Source organism: Strongylocentrotus purpuratus, unplaced genomic scaffold (assembly GCF_000002235.5).
Source record: "Strongylocentrotus purpuratus isolate Spur 01 unplaced genomic scaffold, Spur_5.0 spur5_scaffold_6, whole genome shotgun sequence".
In the NCBI taxonomy this organism is placed as follows: domain Eukaryota; kingdom Metazoa; phylum Echinodermata; class Echinoidea; order Camarodonta; family Strongylocentrotidae; genus Strongylocentrotus; species Strongylocentrotus purpuratus.
Genome location: NW_022145612.1, coordinates 22957899 through 22974304, shown reverse-complemented (window position 1 = coordinate 22974304; position 16406 = coordinate 22957899). Strand labels below are relative to the sequence as shown.

The 16406-nt window shown below is 38.2% G+C and overlaps 1 protein-coding gene across 1 annotated transcript in view; it reads right to left on the bottom strand.

Annotated features, from left to right (window-relative positions):
- Positions 1-1091: 1091 nt before the first annotated feature.
- LOC115919111 (E3 ubiquitin-protein ligase PDZRN3-like) overlaps positions 1092-16406 on the bottom strand; it is a 52337-nt gene continuing 37022 nt past the window's right edge. Inside the window, exons 6-7 of the mRNA XM_031000184.1 lie at positions 13340-13450; positions 1092-7653 (exon numbers count right to left, since the gene is read on the bottom strand). Of these exons, the coding sequence (XP_030856044.1) occupies positions 5908-7653; positions 13340-13450 (1857 nt within the window). The 3' untranslated portion in view covers positions 1092-5907. The remainder of the gene's footprint in view (positions 7654-13339; positions 13451-16406) is intronic.

Sequence of the window (16406 nt, the reverse complement as noted above, 5' to 3'; positions counted from 1 at the left end):
AAGTTAGTGAAAGTTTGAGCAGTATCCAATTCAAAATAGGAAATTCATGAATTTTGAGGCTGTTATCAGTGAAACACAAATAAGCAGCACTGTGATGTATTTTGTGAGCTCCATCAATATGCTCTGTACAGAAAATTTCATAAACTTTTATTTTCTTAGTTATTGATGATGGATTTTTATTTTTGGGCAAATAGGAGGAAAACTTGAAAGATACATCACAGAGGTGCCATTTTGTGTTGATTCATCGCACCTTCGAAGATTCATAACTTTTAAAAAAAATTTTATTGGTATTTGCTCAAACTGATCGGTTTCTCTCATTTTTCTGCTTCTATTTCAAACAACTTAATATCAGGGTGGACTTCCCCTTCATGATCTTTTAGTGTGTAATATCTTGAATGAGCAATTTTCATCATCACCAATTATTTAAAAGATTAGATTTGAGGCACAGTCACTCCTTACTAAATAACTTTATTAACTGCCATTATTGGAGTGTTGTGACTGCCACTAACAGATTGTGCCATTAATCTTCAAGGGAACCTTTTATACAAAACATGAAAATATTAGCAATATTGGCAGAGTGTGATCAGATTTTTGAGTCCCGGTCACACTTTAAAAAAAAATGTCATTTCAATAACCTGCAGTGAACCTATTTCTGCATATTGTGAAAACAAGTATTGATATCAGCAGAGTGTGACCAGGCCTTTAGGGCCCAGTCACACCGCACTAGTAGCTACATCAATAACTGGAAGTAGCAATATTCGGCAGAGTGTGACCTGGGCTTTAAGGCTCAGTCACACTTTGCTAAATAAGTAACTTATACATATGAAAAACAAATATCAATGTAGGCAGGGTGTGACCAGGCCTTTAATGCAGATATATTCTAAATAAATGCACCTCTCTCTCTCTCTCTCCCTCTCTCCCTCTCTCCCTCTCTCTCTCTCTCTCTGTCCTCTCTCTATACCTGTCTCTTTCTCTCCTCTTCCTCTCACTCCTCTCTCGTTCTCTCCTCCACATTATTTTACATTGTCTCTTCTCATGTCACTGGATAACAAAATGATACTTTAAAAGAAGAATTGAAACGACAACACTTATATCTTTTTGGTGAAGTATTTAATTCATCATCTTTCTCTGTACAGGTTTACAAGTTTCTTAAAGTATCCATAATTAAGTTTTACAATAAAACAACAAACATTATATAGATTAAACATTCATATCAAATGCACAATGTGAAAATGTGTTGTGCTTGACCTTGTGCAAACACATAAAAATACATATATAGAAATTCCAAAAGACTCCACTCTCTCTCTGTTCATTAGAGGAAGAAAGAGTACATTGAACTTAACATTATACTTGATACATCACCCCCTTCCATTCCTCTGCATCCCCCTATCACTGTCTGAATATGATCCCTATTCACAAATAATCGGCTCTATAAAAATCAATTTAACCACCATTTTGCTCAAATATGAGGCGTTTCGTCCCTCAAATTTGCTGAAGGACAACGAGGGGGGCACAAGCTTCTAATTTCCAGTTCTACTTTGGGTCGTTCTCACTGACCCGTGTCATCCTTGAACGCTTTCCCGACAGTCCAAACACGCTTGGTATTTACCTGCCATACCCGCCCGCTCTTCCTTGCGTCAATATGCAAAGGAAAAATGCAGCCACCAGCACCTGAACACTGGGAAATTCTCGCCAAATTGCAAACCCATCTCGATGGGAGGAAGGGAGAAAAAAAACCTTGGGGCGTTAACTCTGAATGCGGTTGCTGGCAAATACCTTCCAGTCAAATTGTGGGAGATGATTTTTTGGCAAACAGGAGGACCAGCCAGCACCGCCATTGGTGATACCGTCACACCTGGGTGATGAAATCAATACCAATTGAGGATGTGCGTGAGATGAAAGCAAGGAGATTCTCGTTCTTACCCCTGACGTGCTAGATTACTAACTCAGGACTAGCTAAAGTGAAGTCGAGGCAGAATCTCTACTATCATATTAGTTTGAGCGGTACCTTTCTGAAACACACCTCTGACAAGTTTACGGCACATCTAAATGCAACATGATACAGGTATAAGAAGGGAAATAGATTGAAAATGCAGGAGATTTCTTGTCTGGTATCTTTCTGCAAATACACACTAGAGTTAATGGAAAATAGCATCCTGTATCAATTTGAGTGATAATCTATATTAAGCTTTTCCCCATTAGACTTACTGAATAGTCCTCTACAAATGTAACTTTATCTGCATTTACATGAAAGATAATGCAAACTACTTCAAATGATTACAATTTAGAAGCAAATAGTTACTGAAAAGAGCCTAAAGTGTAAACTGTGATATATTTTCTTTGACAGTGGTACTTAACCCTCTAAGACAATGAAACTATGAAAGACAGAAATACAATTAAATCATCAATTTTCCTTTCTCATTCTTTCTTTTATCTATGAAAGAAAGAAATGTCTTATTTTGACTTAATACATCTTATTTTACAGGTCACCTATAATATGAAATTAAAAGAATGCGGCAAGCAACAAGATGCAACCCAAGAGGGTTTCAAAAAAACAAATGCTCTGTTTTTGAAAAATAAATACAGTCACTTATTTAAATCTACGAGTTGGAATTTTTATGCCCAAATCTTGTCCTAAAATGTGAGCATAGATTCCATCATAAGGATGCCAAATCACCAAGAATTTCACAAGTTACAGAACACTTCAATTACAAACACTGGATCAACCCAATGTTTCTGTCATTATCCCATACTAAATACACAGCACATTGCTGCGATGCAATCACATCCACGTTATAAAGACACATTGCGACATTCTCCATTCTTGTCACAATAATATATTGAAATACTTGTAGTAATAGATTTATTATAATTTTTGTTTTTCATTCTGTAATACACATTTTTACAAGACTGTACAAAATAGATATACATACTTTCATACTTGTCCACTATCACCCTACATTCATTCACTATAGACATTCACCTTATGTCCGCCATGCATATTTAGATATATTTTCAAATATAAGAAAGCATACACAAAGGAATATCAAGTGTATAAAAAGATTGATAATATGCATAAGAAGACAACGAGAGGCAAATTTGAATAAATAATCATATATCTTTTTTTTGTCTACTCTAAAAACTGGACAAATAATAGCAAAATCGCATTTGGCAAAAAGAGGCATGCGGACTTGAAATGACCGCATACTTTTTCCCCTTCGAATATACATACATCATAACATGCTGATCTATTGCTACATTTGATCACACAACTAGGTGCAGGAGTGTAGTCTTAAAGTCTGTCACATTTGGCACAAATCAAAGAAATACTGTCACAAACAAAACAAACAATTCAAATCATGGTCATCACTCGGGCTAGGTCTACTCTATACAGTGTCGCAACCATTGGAATTATTAAATTAATACAAATCAAATTATATAAAAATACCTCGGTCCTGAATATTGTTTTATTTTAAATGAAATCAAAATTTTAACATATTACATTTCCTGTTCACCCCCTAAGAATGCAATTGTTATTTTCTCAATGATAGAAATGAACTGATTTTCCATTGCAGAGGAGGATACTACTAAAATTGCTAGAATCACCATTAAACTCATATCCTTCAGTAAGGATGTAAATGTCAAGAAAGGAACATTTTTCATGATGCTACTTCATGAACATTATGATCAGCACCAGCTGCCAAGTCAAATAAACAGAGGAGGCCAAGCAAATGTACGAGATACATTTCAAAATGAGTTGCTCAAATCTAAAAAAGTAAGCCAAGAAATAGCATTTTGAGTCAGTACGATGTGGCCCTTTTAAATGCTGGGGGTTAACCTTCCTCGCACTCCCACATAATACAGCACCTACCCTCCCTCTACATCACTCTCTTACTATGTCAATTCCAGATTTCCAAATTCATTTCCTTTTCTACACCTTTTATTTTGGCTGTCCTACTTATTCCCCAATCCCCACCCACTTCACCTTTCCCTTATTGTTCCTCTCCTTTGTGATTGGGGATGGAAGCAGAGAGAGAGAGAGGGGATGATTGATCTGGAGAACCTACAAAAGGCAATTCTGGTCTCCATTCCTCATGACAAGATTGAATAGTGTCACGTTTCCTCGTATCCCTTCTAGCAATCGTTTTACCATCCTCCCGGACACCTTCTTTCTACTCGCTTTTCCATCTCCTTTCCCTTTTCTTTTCCCTTTAACAAAAAAAAAATCATCAAGCTTTTTGACCTCACAGAAGGCAAGACATGAAACCAGAAAGACTTCTGCCCCCCCCCCCCTCTCCCCCTCTCTTTTAATTTTGTTACAAGAAAGGATGATGAAGGAAAGAATTTCTAAGAAAGTATAAATACAGCATTATTTTTTGTCAGATCAGACTGTTAATTGTTCCATGATCGAAGGGTGGAAATCACACATTATAGTGAACTAGGTTTCTATCAGACCCTCCATCAGTTGCATACTTTAGAGCTCGCTTAATGGAGGCCTAATTTGAAAATTTCTGTAAAAATGTACATGTTATTTGCAAAGGAAATGTTAACTTTTCCAAAATTGGTCCCTTTTAACAGATTTCCGTATAACACTTTAAGAGAGAGGTAAGCACACACCAATGAGCCAGAGATGCTACACTAAAACATAAAATCATACCTTAACTCTATCAACATTTAAAAAAAATTAATCAATAGCAGAAATGCATTTATGTTTAAAACATCTTTTTAAAATGATAACTTTCCTTCTTTTAATACATATTTACATTAATCTATACACATCTATCAAATAAAATAAACAATATTTGGCATAATAGATGAATGTGAAATCATACAGGACAAATGTATTTTGACACTCTGCATTTGAACTTAGATACATAGAAACTTGATCACCTTGGCAGGGTGGAAAGCATCAGTGAGAACAAAATAGTGAGCTCATAAAATAGTGACAGTTAGTGAGACGGCCATCATTACATGGATCCATCAGTGGGTTCATAATGACTTAACATCTTACAGACATACCAAGGCAAACACATTAATTGATGTCATCCCATTACAAGAATTGTAATCCTGGCAATTGCACGGGACTGATTAGCAGCTTAAAGTGATTTGTACGGATGATTTGAATAGATAGCAAGCCCTTGCTCTGGGTCTGTCTCATCATAAACAATGGCCATGATGGACAGATAGGAGAAGAAACGGTGGATTTAATGAGAGCTAGGAGGATGCTGGCCGGCCGAGCAGCTAGAGGAAGCCTGTCGGATGGATAAATCATCCATCAGAGACACAGATGGTCGAATGCCCAGGTTATGACAGTAGCAAATTTAAAGCATTGCCAGGATTTAATTAACTTCATTTGGCAGGGGTAATCATTTCTTGTGGTTTGCTTACATTATTTCAGACTCCCATCTTTGATTCGCAGAATGCACGAAATAGAGATAAATATAAACCGTTCAATTAAACTCCTCTCGTCATATGTTTGGCATAGAACTGGAGCCAGTTTTCCTCATCAGAATGGTCTGGCAATTGCGAAGCTGAGTCATGCAGTCAAATGAAAGCTTTAATCTACCATCATCTCTCAGGAATTAAGGAAACTAAGTAAATTGACTATTTGATGCAGCAAACCTCATAATTAGGCAATTAGACTTTCTATTATAATTTGATGCAGGGATAATTCTAAAGAACTTTGACCTATTCTAATTATGTATGATAAGTGCTTGTCCATCTTTCACATATGGCATGACTGATTCCAATAAAATATTTATATTTGATAATCTAACTAGGCTTTGTCACTGGCTATACCATTTAAAAAATGCATAGAAACCTTGCTGCCCATATAATATTATTTCCATGACATAAAGAGAAGAAGACTGAAACTAGGTAAAATAAGAGAATATAAATAGACTGCTGTCATACCATGGTAACATTAAGGAAAGGACTGAACTCTTTAGCCGAGTCTGGACTGACTTTTGACCCATGAATCAACATCTCCTGCACGGTGGTGAAGTCATCAAGCATCATCTTGCGACCTTTCCTCTTATTCAGCTTTCGATGGCTCAGCTCCACAATGTCAGGTTCCCGCTTTCCGCCGCCACTCAGTATATCTTCCTCTAGTTCTTGAAGACATTCCATGCGTGCCTGCTGCATATACTCTCGTCTCAACCGCTGATCCTTGGCACGTTCTAAATGTCGCTTACGATCCTCCTTGCTCCAGTACCTTCCAAGCTTCATCTCGCTGACGGCTTCATCGTCCGTCGTCATCCCGGCACGCTCTTCCTGAATCTTGGTGGCTCGCTCCTTCAGGAGTCTATCACGACTTGAGCGCTTAGTGATGTAGCGTGTGCCATCGCTCCTGATCTTAACCTTCCACTGACCCTCTGAATTCCCTTGTGAATTGTTCTGAGATTTCATGGCATTTTCCTCATTCTGGTTGATAAGATGGAGGTAGCTACGATAGTGCTTGGCATACCCTGGCACAGACTGCAGGCTCTGGATGCTACCATACTTGTCAAAGCTCCTCTTCAGCTGTGACGCTTGCTGTTGGACCTTCCAATTGTGCTTTAATAGGTTAGTCCTTGTAGAATCATGCTGCATTAAGTATGGACTGCGTTGGCCGAACTGTGCTCTGAGATGAGGGTTTGTGGCAGGACTGCGTGGATATGCTTTTGCACCTGGTAGCTGTCCTAAATGATCCTGTTGCTGTTGCTGCTGCTGCTGCTGCTGCTGCTGCTGGGTTTGTTGATGTTTGTGGTTTGTTTCTCCATTGTTTGTGGATGCTCCCTTACTGGGGCTAGAATGCTTGTCCTTGCCCGAGCCCTTGGTGGACCCTGAACTACTAGTGCTCTTTGATCTATCCCTGGAGCTTGAAGAAGATTTGCTCCTTCCTCCTGGACTACCAGGAACAGTTCTTGGAGCTCTATGAGATCTTCCTGAGCCTGAGCTAGACCTTCTGTGCTGCCTCTCATTGGATGGCAAGCCGTTCTCCTTATTGGCTTCTTCTTTGGTTTCTGGCGACAGGTCCTCTTGTCGTTGGTGTGAGTTGTCTTTCTCAGGCATATCAACCTTTTGACTTGATTCTGAGCTTGGACATTGACAAGGAATAGTGTCTAATTGTTCATCCTGTGCATGATTGGACAACCACACATCATGACCATTGATTCTCCTTTCCTTCTGTAGCTCATCCTGCTGATCACAGATCAAGCGATTGCGACAAGGCCTGTTCAGCGAATCCCCACTCTGACTGGTAGTATCCATCGAGTCTGATCCCAACCTCATCACTTTGGTCTCTTTTCCTTTCATGCTTTCATCGGTATCACTCCTTAAATGCTTATTGTCACACTTGCTCTCTAGAGCTGCTTGGAACTTCATGCATTCCTCCACTGAGATATCATGGCCCATGAAGTCATGCTCCGCCGTTGAGTTGGACGTGAAGCTGTCGTTGCTGTACCTGAGGTCACCCCCACTGCCCAAGCTAGTGGTATCCACAGGGAACTTCTGGTTGATACTTGCATCATCTACCAGGATCTCTTGCTCTGAGCTCTCGTCATGTCTTGTACTCTCGTCCGTAGCTCTTCCCACACCGCTGTCCTTCTCTAGGTGATTGGAGGTGTTAGTTGTTCCAGTGTCTGTGGTTCCATCATCATCTGGTCTGCCCTCCTGTGTCATTCAAAAAAGAGAAGAAAAAATACATTGTTATTTTTGAGTGATAAGTGACATTATGCTACTTTAAGAGTTTCATTTTGATAGCATGGCAATGCTACATCGACACTTTTATAAAGGATAGAAATAACACAGAAATTACAGTAAATAAATACTGAAATTTTCTATTTGTACATAAACATGTATCATCAAAGTACAAGTCTGATGATATATTAAATTTCATTAGATCATTTCACTTTTGATTACTGACACATCAGTATTTTATTACTGACTTCAAAGAAACATTAACATCTGGAAGACTACATTTCATAGGGTCCATTCATGTACCGAACCTGTCTTATCATCTTATTTGATCCAACATTCTTGTCACATTCTACCCTACCTGCGAGCGGCCCACTAAAGTGCATTCTTGTGTCATCTTTCCTATTACCTATCCCGAGCCCCACAAGAGGCCAAGTCAACACTCCGCTGGTGAAATGAAATGTGTCCACCAATCTTCTTTTTTTTTAAACCGGTTTCTAAAAGCGTCACATATCTGTCTGCCAGTCTGTCTACCTGGCCCTACATTCCTTTTCCTCTCCACATTTTCCTATCAATGTATAATCGGTCAGTCGATCTTCTCTCCTTTCCCGAATATGATTTCCTATACTCTCTTTCAATCAAGAAATCTCCATCACCAACATCCCTCTCTCCTCTATCGCTTGCATGTCTAATATGTTTCTTCTCTTTCTCTCTCTCTCTCTCTGACTATTGATCCAGGAAAGGAAAGAGTTACATTTACAATCATATACTCCATTCATGTCCCCATTTCTACAGTTTCAATCCCTCGCTCTTCCTTTATACATCTCACACATTCATTCTATCATTCTATCTTTTCATCTCTCTCCCCTTGCTGTCCTTACATCTCTCACCTAAAAGGATATCTCCCCAGGTGAAACTTTTATCAAAAGCTATTTTCAATCCCTCCTCTCATCCCTATCCCATTCTCTCTCTCTCCCCCTCCGTCTCCCTCCCACCCCATCTCGTATTGCTCCGACTAAAACGCATACCTCCCCGGGTGATGTGACGTCAAGCTGCTATTTGCTAAAGGTGTGCGGATATTGGTACATGTGCGACAAGTGTGAACGGTTAGAACGCAGGAAAAGAGAGGTGTTACAATTCTAGGGTATTTCTGAAAGAGGTTGGTTAAAAGTGTGTGATATGCGAACGCTCTTTCCGAGTCTGGCACCATCTGCCAATCAATGGCATGTTTCTTTTTGTCTGTGTGTTTGCTTCATACGAAAGAGAACTCGTTTCTAAGAGATTGTATCTTTTTGTGTAAAATGCTCACATCTCTATAATGTCCCACATTTTGTAAGCAGCAAATTTCTATTTTGCTTCAATTTGTCTTTATTTCTATCTGCAGCCTCTGACGTCAATGTGTAAATGAACAAATAAAATAAAATGTGTTTCAGACACTCAATTTCCTTCAACTTTAACTTATATACATGTAAAACACCACAAGCGATATATTTAAATCCAGTTGCAATGCAGTCACAACTTGAAGACAAATTTTCTCACAATTGAATCACTTTTCCCTGTGGACAGATTTTCACTCACTTAAAAATGTAAAAAATTAATGCTTTCAAGTATAGGGTATCCTAAAAACAAGGGTTGCATTACAATGCTAAATTAGAGCAGAATCACACTAGTCACGATACTTATATCTTCCTCAATCTCCAGGGAGCACTTAGGTTATCATGGAAGCTGATTTCTTAAGCACAAGGTCATCTCTGATGAGATACTCGCTAGACTTTGAAATAAACAAAGTATCCGACTTCCCTTCCTACACTATCATCCATCCCCAAATAAGACTTGAGAATTCAATCTGTAAAGTGACCCTAGCTGTGTGACCATAATAAATCTTAGAGAAATCTTAGAGAAAGACACAGGAGAGAAAGGATAGCTTTCACCACTGGAACTTCTCAAAGTCTGGTAGAGTAACTGATATCGGGTCAACATTTGATTTATAATGGTATCTTCCCCGGCAAAGGTCACTTACTCAAGATAAATGTGAAAACACATCAAAGGATTAGCGATTAGACAATGGCTTGATTGTCAAATGATAGAATTGAATTCACAATTATGCTATTTTTTTCTTTTTTCTATTAACTCAGTCTCGTTGGAATATTTTCTCTATTCTGTCTCATCAGAATTCTGGTGTTATGTTCAAGGTATTATATGATTGAAGCCAAAGTTGCATGGTGGTCAGAATAATAAGAACAGCTTAAATTTCTTTTTTAACAGCTTCTTTTTGCAAACCAAATCCCTCTTCTGAAAAGTCTGATTAGAGTGGTATCAGGATGAGTCACTGAAGTATTTCCCACAAAATCGAAGCAAATTGAACAAAAATGTGGCATTTTAGAGGGCAATTTACACAGTGACACCACTTTAGGGGCCCCCTACAGAACGAAAGGGTGGGGGTAAGGCGACTCCTATGTAAAACACATCTGACTTGCATGAGACCGCCAGCACGAGACTGTGGTCGATGGTCGGGTGGATGGAAACCATCCCAGGCATGATTAAATCGCCACGGCACTGCCGATATCGCACTCCCGTCTCGGCCACAAATTAATAGTCGTCGTTGGCTGTTGCAGAAAAGCGATACCGCTCATGGTTGCAGGCTATTTTGTCAGGGCAGTAATAGCAGCCATCAATTTGCACCGGGGCGAGAAAAGTTAAAAATGCAAATAAACTCTTTTTTCCCCCTAAACGAAAATGTTCCCTTACTTCTTCTTAGAAGAGAGGAAACTGAACATGACAAAAGGCCCAGAGTGAATGTCCTCAGATCTATTGAAGATTCTATCTCACATATTTGGCCACATTCAATTCTGGAGTTTGGGAGTAAAACGCCTAAAGAAAGAAAGTATAAATTGTGATACATGCTGAACAGGACTGCTCTTAGATGTGGAAATTTACGATGACATCTGTGACTTGAGAGTGGGTGTAGGATTTGGGGGAGGGGTGATTGTCACTGGTATATCTGTCGTGATGATGAACAGAGGTCACCAAACTTTTGAACTTGTCTGTCGCTAAGGTATTTCCAGCCATCTTCATTCCACAGGCAATAAATCTCTCTTTACATACTTCTTTGTGCAGAAATATTCACAAGAGCATTCTTGAACCCAGAATGAAAACACAATCCTCGGCCGTTTGTGATAAAACAGGGCATCAATGTAGGGATTAATTTGGCAGAGTAAAATTCTTTCTTCCATCACAACATTAACTATCATCTGATGAAAGCAAGAAAGACACCTACTCATGTATTTTCTGGCTCTAAGGAGATACTATCTATTCATCCTTTTCCCCAATAGGTCCCACACATTGACGCTTGGTTATCGTAGCATGGATGTTTCTTGTACACAGGACATATACCTTCCCTCCTGAATTGTTAACCTAACCTGTCACCATGTGATACATGCTGGCATATTTTCTTCTAATAATTGATGATCGTCATGTTGCCCCAAGACTGACTGGAATTGATGCATACATCCTCCGCATTTACATACCATGCATTTCACCCACCATGCTGCATACCGGGAATTTGTAAGGTTCTGGAATGTTAACCCAACAAAACATATCTATAACATAGCTAGACGTATTCTCACATTTCCAATCTTCGCTGCTTTTGATTTAAATAGTAGAAAATGGGGAGAGAGGAACACATCCACAGTGATTCCTCTCTATTGATAATCACCAAATGCGCTTGGAAATATTACCTCTTCGTGAGATGAAATCAATATGAGATATATAAGATGGGGCTGGAAAACTTTAACTGGGATAAGTGACTAAATCTAGATCAGGACTGACTGCAGTACATATCGTTCTTAATAATATTTTATCTAGGCCTATACTTCATTTGTTCTGTATCTCTCACAATCCTTCTACCACCTCACTGTCTCTCTCTCTTTACCTTCCTATATGTACTTGAGTGTGTATCTCTGTTTCTATCTGTTACTTTCTCTCTCTGTCTCTCTCTGTCTCTGCCTTTGTATCTGTCTCTCTATATCTGTATCTATCTCTGTATCTCTCTCTCTCTCTCTGTCTCTCTCTCTGTATCTCTCTCTTTCTTTCTGTCTCTCTGTATCTATATCTGTATCTCTCTTGTTATCTCTCTCTCTATCTCTTCCCCTCCTCTCTTTCTCTCTCTAAAGGGACAACAAATATCACCCTCCTATATCCCTTCACCCACAGGGAAACCTCTCTGTGCAACTCGTCCTTGTTGCTCCTTGCTATGGCCAATTACCATGGTGATCTAGCATGCTATCATATCACAATCATACCTCATCCTCTAAATCACGCACAGAGTAACAATACCCTATCAAATATCCATACAATACTCCTGGCTATGCATGCTCTCCTAAAATACAGTCTTCATACCAGACCATTCAAATTTTCATCCTTCGCATCTTCAGTCAACATCTTAAATTGTTAAAAGATATACATATGTCAATTTATCAATATTTCAGACTATTAATTTGATTTGTTTCTTCAATTGTAAAAGTGATTTATCATGAAAACTGTTAATGTTTCAACTACTAATTTGATTTGAAAGCTAGTACTACTCCTTGGACTTAAGTATTAGTTTAAAATGAAAATGACTGAAATGGATGTGTAGGCTCCTCTTGATGAGAAAAGTACTGTGAGTATGTTTAGCTAGGGTCTCCAATAATTTTTGTTTAAATACAAAAAGGGTTCCATATTCAAGTCCTATCTAGGGGCTACAGTATCAGTAGGACTGGGATATGACTAATATTGGTAGTCCTCATCGAGAAATACGTTTCAAGATTTTTTTTGTATTTTGGGGGTAAAATGCTTTAATGATGCGATGTAAATTTAGGAGAGAAGAGGAGAGAATGCAGACATAAAGTGCCTTGTGACTAAGGCTAATGTGAAGAAGAAGAAAGCAGCAGATTGTGTTCATTCCACGGTGGCGCATCAAACAAAACCTGGGAGTGCTTGACGCTGACTGACTGATGGACCTACTCTATACTTTTCATCACAATTTCAGCCTTTTTAGACTTTCTGTCTTTTGAAATGGCATCTTATATTTCACTTCCATCCATCATCTCTATTATTTAGAAGTATCCATGCTTTCTCTCTCTCTCTCTCTCTCTCATGCTCTATCAGTCTGTCTGTCTGTCAGTCAGTCAGTCTGTGTGACTCCCTACTCTTGTTTATTTATCTGTCTGTCTGTCTTTACATTTCAAGCAAAGCAAGATGTGTATATCTGCTTTTCCTCTTCTAAATGCAGCTCAGTTGTTTATTTTTTCGAAGCATTTCGGTTCTTTCCATAGCAGAAATGTTGGTTGTGATGTTCTATCCATCTTCTTCATCCATATTTATTTGAAACACATGAAATATTAGCAGAATAGATTCAGTATGTAGTACTGTACAGCCAGAAACTTTCATATGCATGAAACGTCATGAATTTTGGGAGTGGTCCCATTTGCTAAAGTTTCATGCCGCAAAAAAATAATGAATTAAAACAGTGCATTTTCCCCTAATTCTTACCATAAAAATGAACATCTTAAACAATTTGTGACTGTTTCATATCTGTTGTAATACCAAAGTATCTGGTTTTATAGTAAAATATTTAGTTCAAGAAGAGGGGAAGAGTTAAAATGTGATTTAGGTTTCTTACCGAGTGTAGTAGACAAGCTGTGAACTGCATGGCTTCTTGGTGCGTTTGTTCTAACATGTCCATCTGAAGATCATCCAGTAGAGCGTTTCCTTCATACAGGCAGTCTTCAAACTACAGAAAATAAAAATAAAATAATGATACATTATTAATCAAAAGAATTTCTTCTTTAGCTTGTATGAGAGAGTAAAATTGAATATAATAAGATGTATCAAAACCCAACATATAAGAACCAGGCCATTCTATTTTTACCCTATTATGATATTTGCAAGTTGACAGGAAATATGACAAAGTCATAGACTGACTGAAGCCCAGCAACTATTACATCTGCCACTAAATGCAAATGATATAAAAGAAAAATGTGATGCTAACAAAAAAACACAATTCATAATAGAAATGTACTTCAACATCCTCCAATTTCAACACAATCTGATGTTTTAGAAATGTCTTTGAAAAATCTGATAGTACGTCATGTGATTTCATATCAACTTCTTTTAGCCTGGAGTGACATTTTATTATTGCCCGTACATGTATGAGATAATACAGAACACCTAATTCTCGCATCACAAACACCTGCACTAAGCTCAATTTTCACACTTAATTCAAGCACACATCCGTTTCTGATCCATGCACACTGCTACAGTTCTCAAGCTAGATACTTAAGAACAGTGTAACCCTCTGAATGTAAGCATATTTGATCCTCTTTTTATGTTTGAGATACCCCCTCATAATCAGCGACGCATTAAGTATTCAATACTCCTGCCAAGAAGTGTGCATCTCTGTCCTAAATACATGTCATTTGACAACTTTTGTTGTGCTCGCCGCTACAATCAATGGAGTGTTGTCCCAAGCAAAAGATTTGCGAAAGCGGCTTTAATCCGCTCGCTCCTGAATCGGTAAAGGATACAGAATTCCCCCATGCATTATACATAGCATGACATCATATATGAATGCATTTTGTCACAATATTAGATGCAAAGTCAGATAGCCGACGGGGGGAAGGGGCTTGGACGGAAATGATATCTTGTTCCAATCTCGCATCGACAGCAAATTACCGAGTCGAATCTCTTTTGTAGGGCTGAAAGGTAATGATGGTAGGTAGCCAGCCGGCCTTCGCTTCCTCTCATAACCGTGGCCTGAAACCTACTTTCTATGGTCTGACACCTCTCCTCTATGAAAGGCATTGTAGGTAGTCTACTTCTCAGATTCTCAGAGGAGAAGAATTAATAACTACAAATTGGTTCCTGCCCTCAAAATCAGTATTCAAGACAGGGTATAATGGATGTAAGGCGAGCGAGGTGATACTACGAGCTTTGTATCACGGCCAATGGATGAATCAATGACAAGGGGATGTTTGATACAGTCCCTATTCTGTGTAAACAGATACCAAGAAGAAACCGTCTGAGGTGACACATTAGGATAAAAGCAGGTCAAAACCTAAGTAAGTCAAAATCTTTTGGAATTTTCAATTAATTAACACTTAATCCAATTTTAATTAAAAAAACTAAGATAACTTTGCATTATTGTGTTATTTATTTAATTCTCTTTTATTCTATAGAAAAGGCTCTAAGATTCAATAGTAAAGGCCATTACAAGGCTCAGCTGATTATTCATTAATTCATTTAATAAGCAAAAAATGTTATTGTGACGTACTATATGTCGATTTCAAAACGATACAATACATTGATATCAGCAGGATGCTTGAATTGACTTCTGTAAGATACACTTCACTTCAGGAGTTGTACACTTTTCTTTATAAAGTAGAATTATTTATTCCCTGACTGACATAACACTTCACAGTCACATGATCCACCCATTTGCTGCTAAAACATGGAGCATTATCGGGAAGAAATTGGAACACAATTACCTCGCTGGAAATGACAACTATACGATCGATACCCTTTTATTTCTTCCGCCGAAAGTTATATACGACGGATGATGTGTAATCTGTCTGCTTGTTTCTAAAGTCTGAGCAGACTCGATCATCAAGGTATGGTTTCCTAGCCAAGACTTCTTGACCTGATTGCATCCTGTTACATACCAACACTTCTTTGATTACATCCAAGCTGAAGTCACAAAAGACACAAGAAGAAAAGCTTGTTTGTTTTTAGATGTTGATGTTTGGATGGGAAGGTTTGAGAAGGTCTGATGTAAGGTGTGGGTTAAACAGGGTCAGGTTGCTAATTATTTCCAAGTCGGCCAAATAACTACCCTCAAAAGCAGAGTATCATTACCAGCCTTCCAACAACTGATACATAATGGATGGCTGATGACTGGGTGCTCTTTTGTGTGGCTCTTCTAGCTCAAATAAAAGAATGAATGAGACGATAAGAGCATACAGCACAAAAACATTATTGAAAGTTATTTCCTTTGAATGTTGATGTCTTTTCAAAAACAGATTAAATAGCATAAATATTATATATAAAGAAGAAATCATGAATGTATAAAAATCACCTCATACTTCACCAGAAATTAACCCTTAACCTTATTCAGCTGTTTTCATATCTACTGCAGAAAGCAACGACCACTTGTTAAGCTCAAAATACCTTAAAATTTCCCCTTTCAAATCTTTAAATAGTGAGAAAAAAATACTAAAGTTGTAAGCACTGGTGTCACTTTCCTTTTGCTCACTTAGAAATATATGCCAATAATAAAAAGAGAGAGAGAGGAAATTAATCAAATTCTACAACTTCTCGACCATGTCTGTCTTATTACACCAAGGTCTTCAATCCAATCTTGGCAAACATGCAAGGCTGTTCCACGCCACTACCTGCTTTAATGAGGTATGCATTTCCGTATCATATCATCAACAGATCCCAATTACCGGATAAAACTGACATCTTTGGCTCGCCTCATATCTCCTTTTAAATGCCATTTCTTGACATCCAGATTGATCAATACACCTGTCTGTTTTAGAGTTATTGAAACATCCACAACAATCTTTTTACCACACACACACACAAATAATTTGTTTGAGCCTTGTGTCTCTATGAATTTCCTTAGAAATGACAAAATCCCTTGTTTTTGAATAATCTCTGATTTTTAAAGTCAGAAGGCCCCAAAATATGTC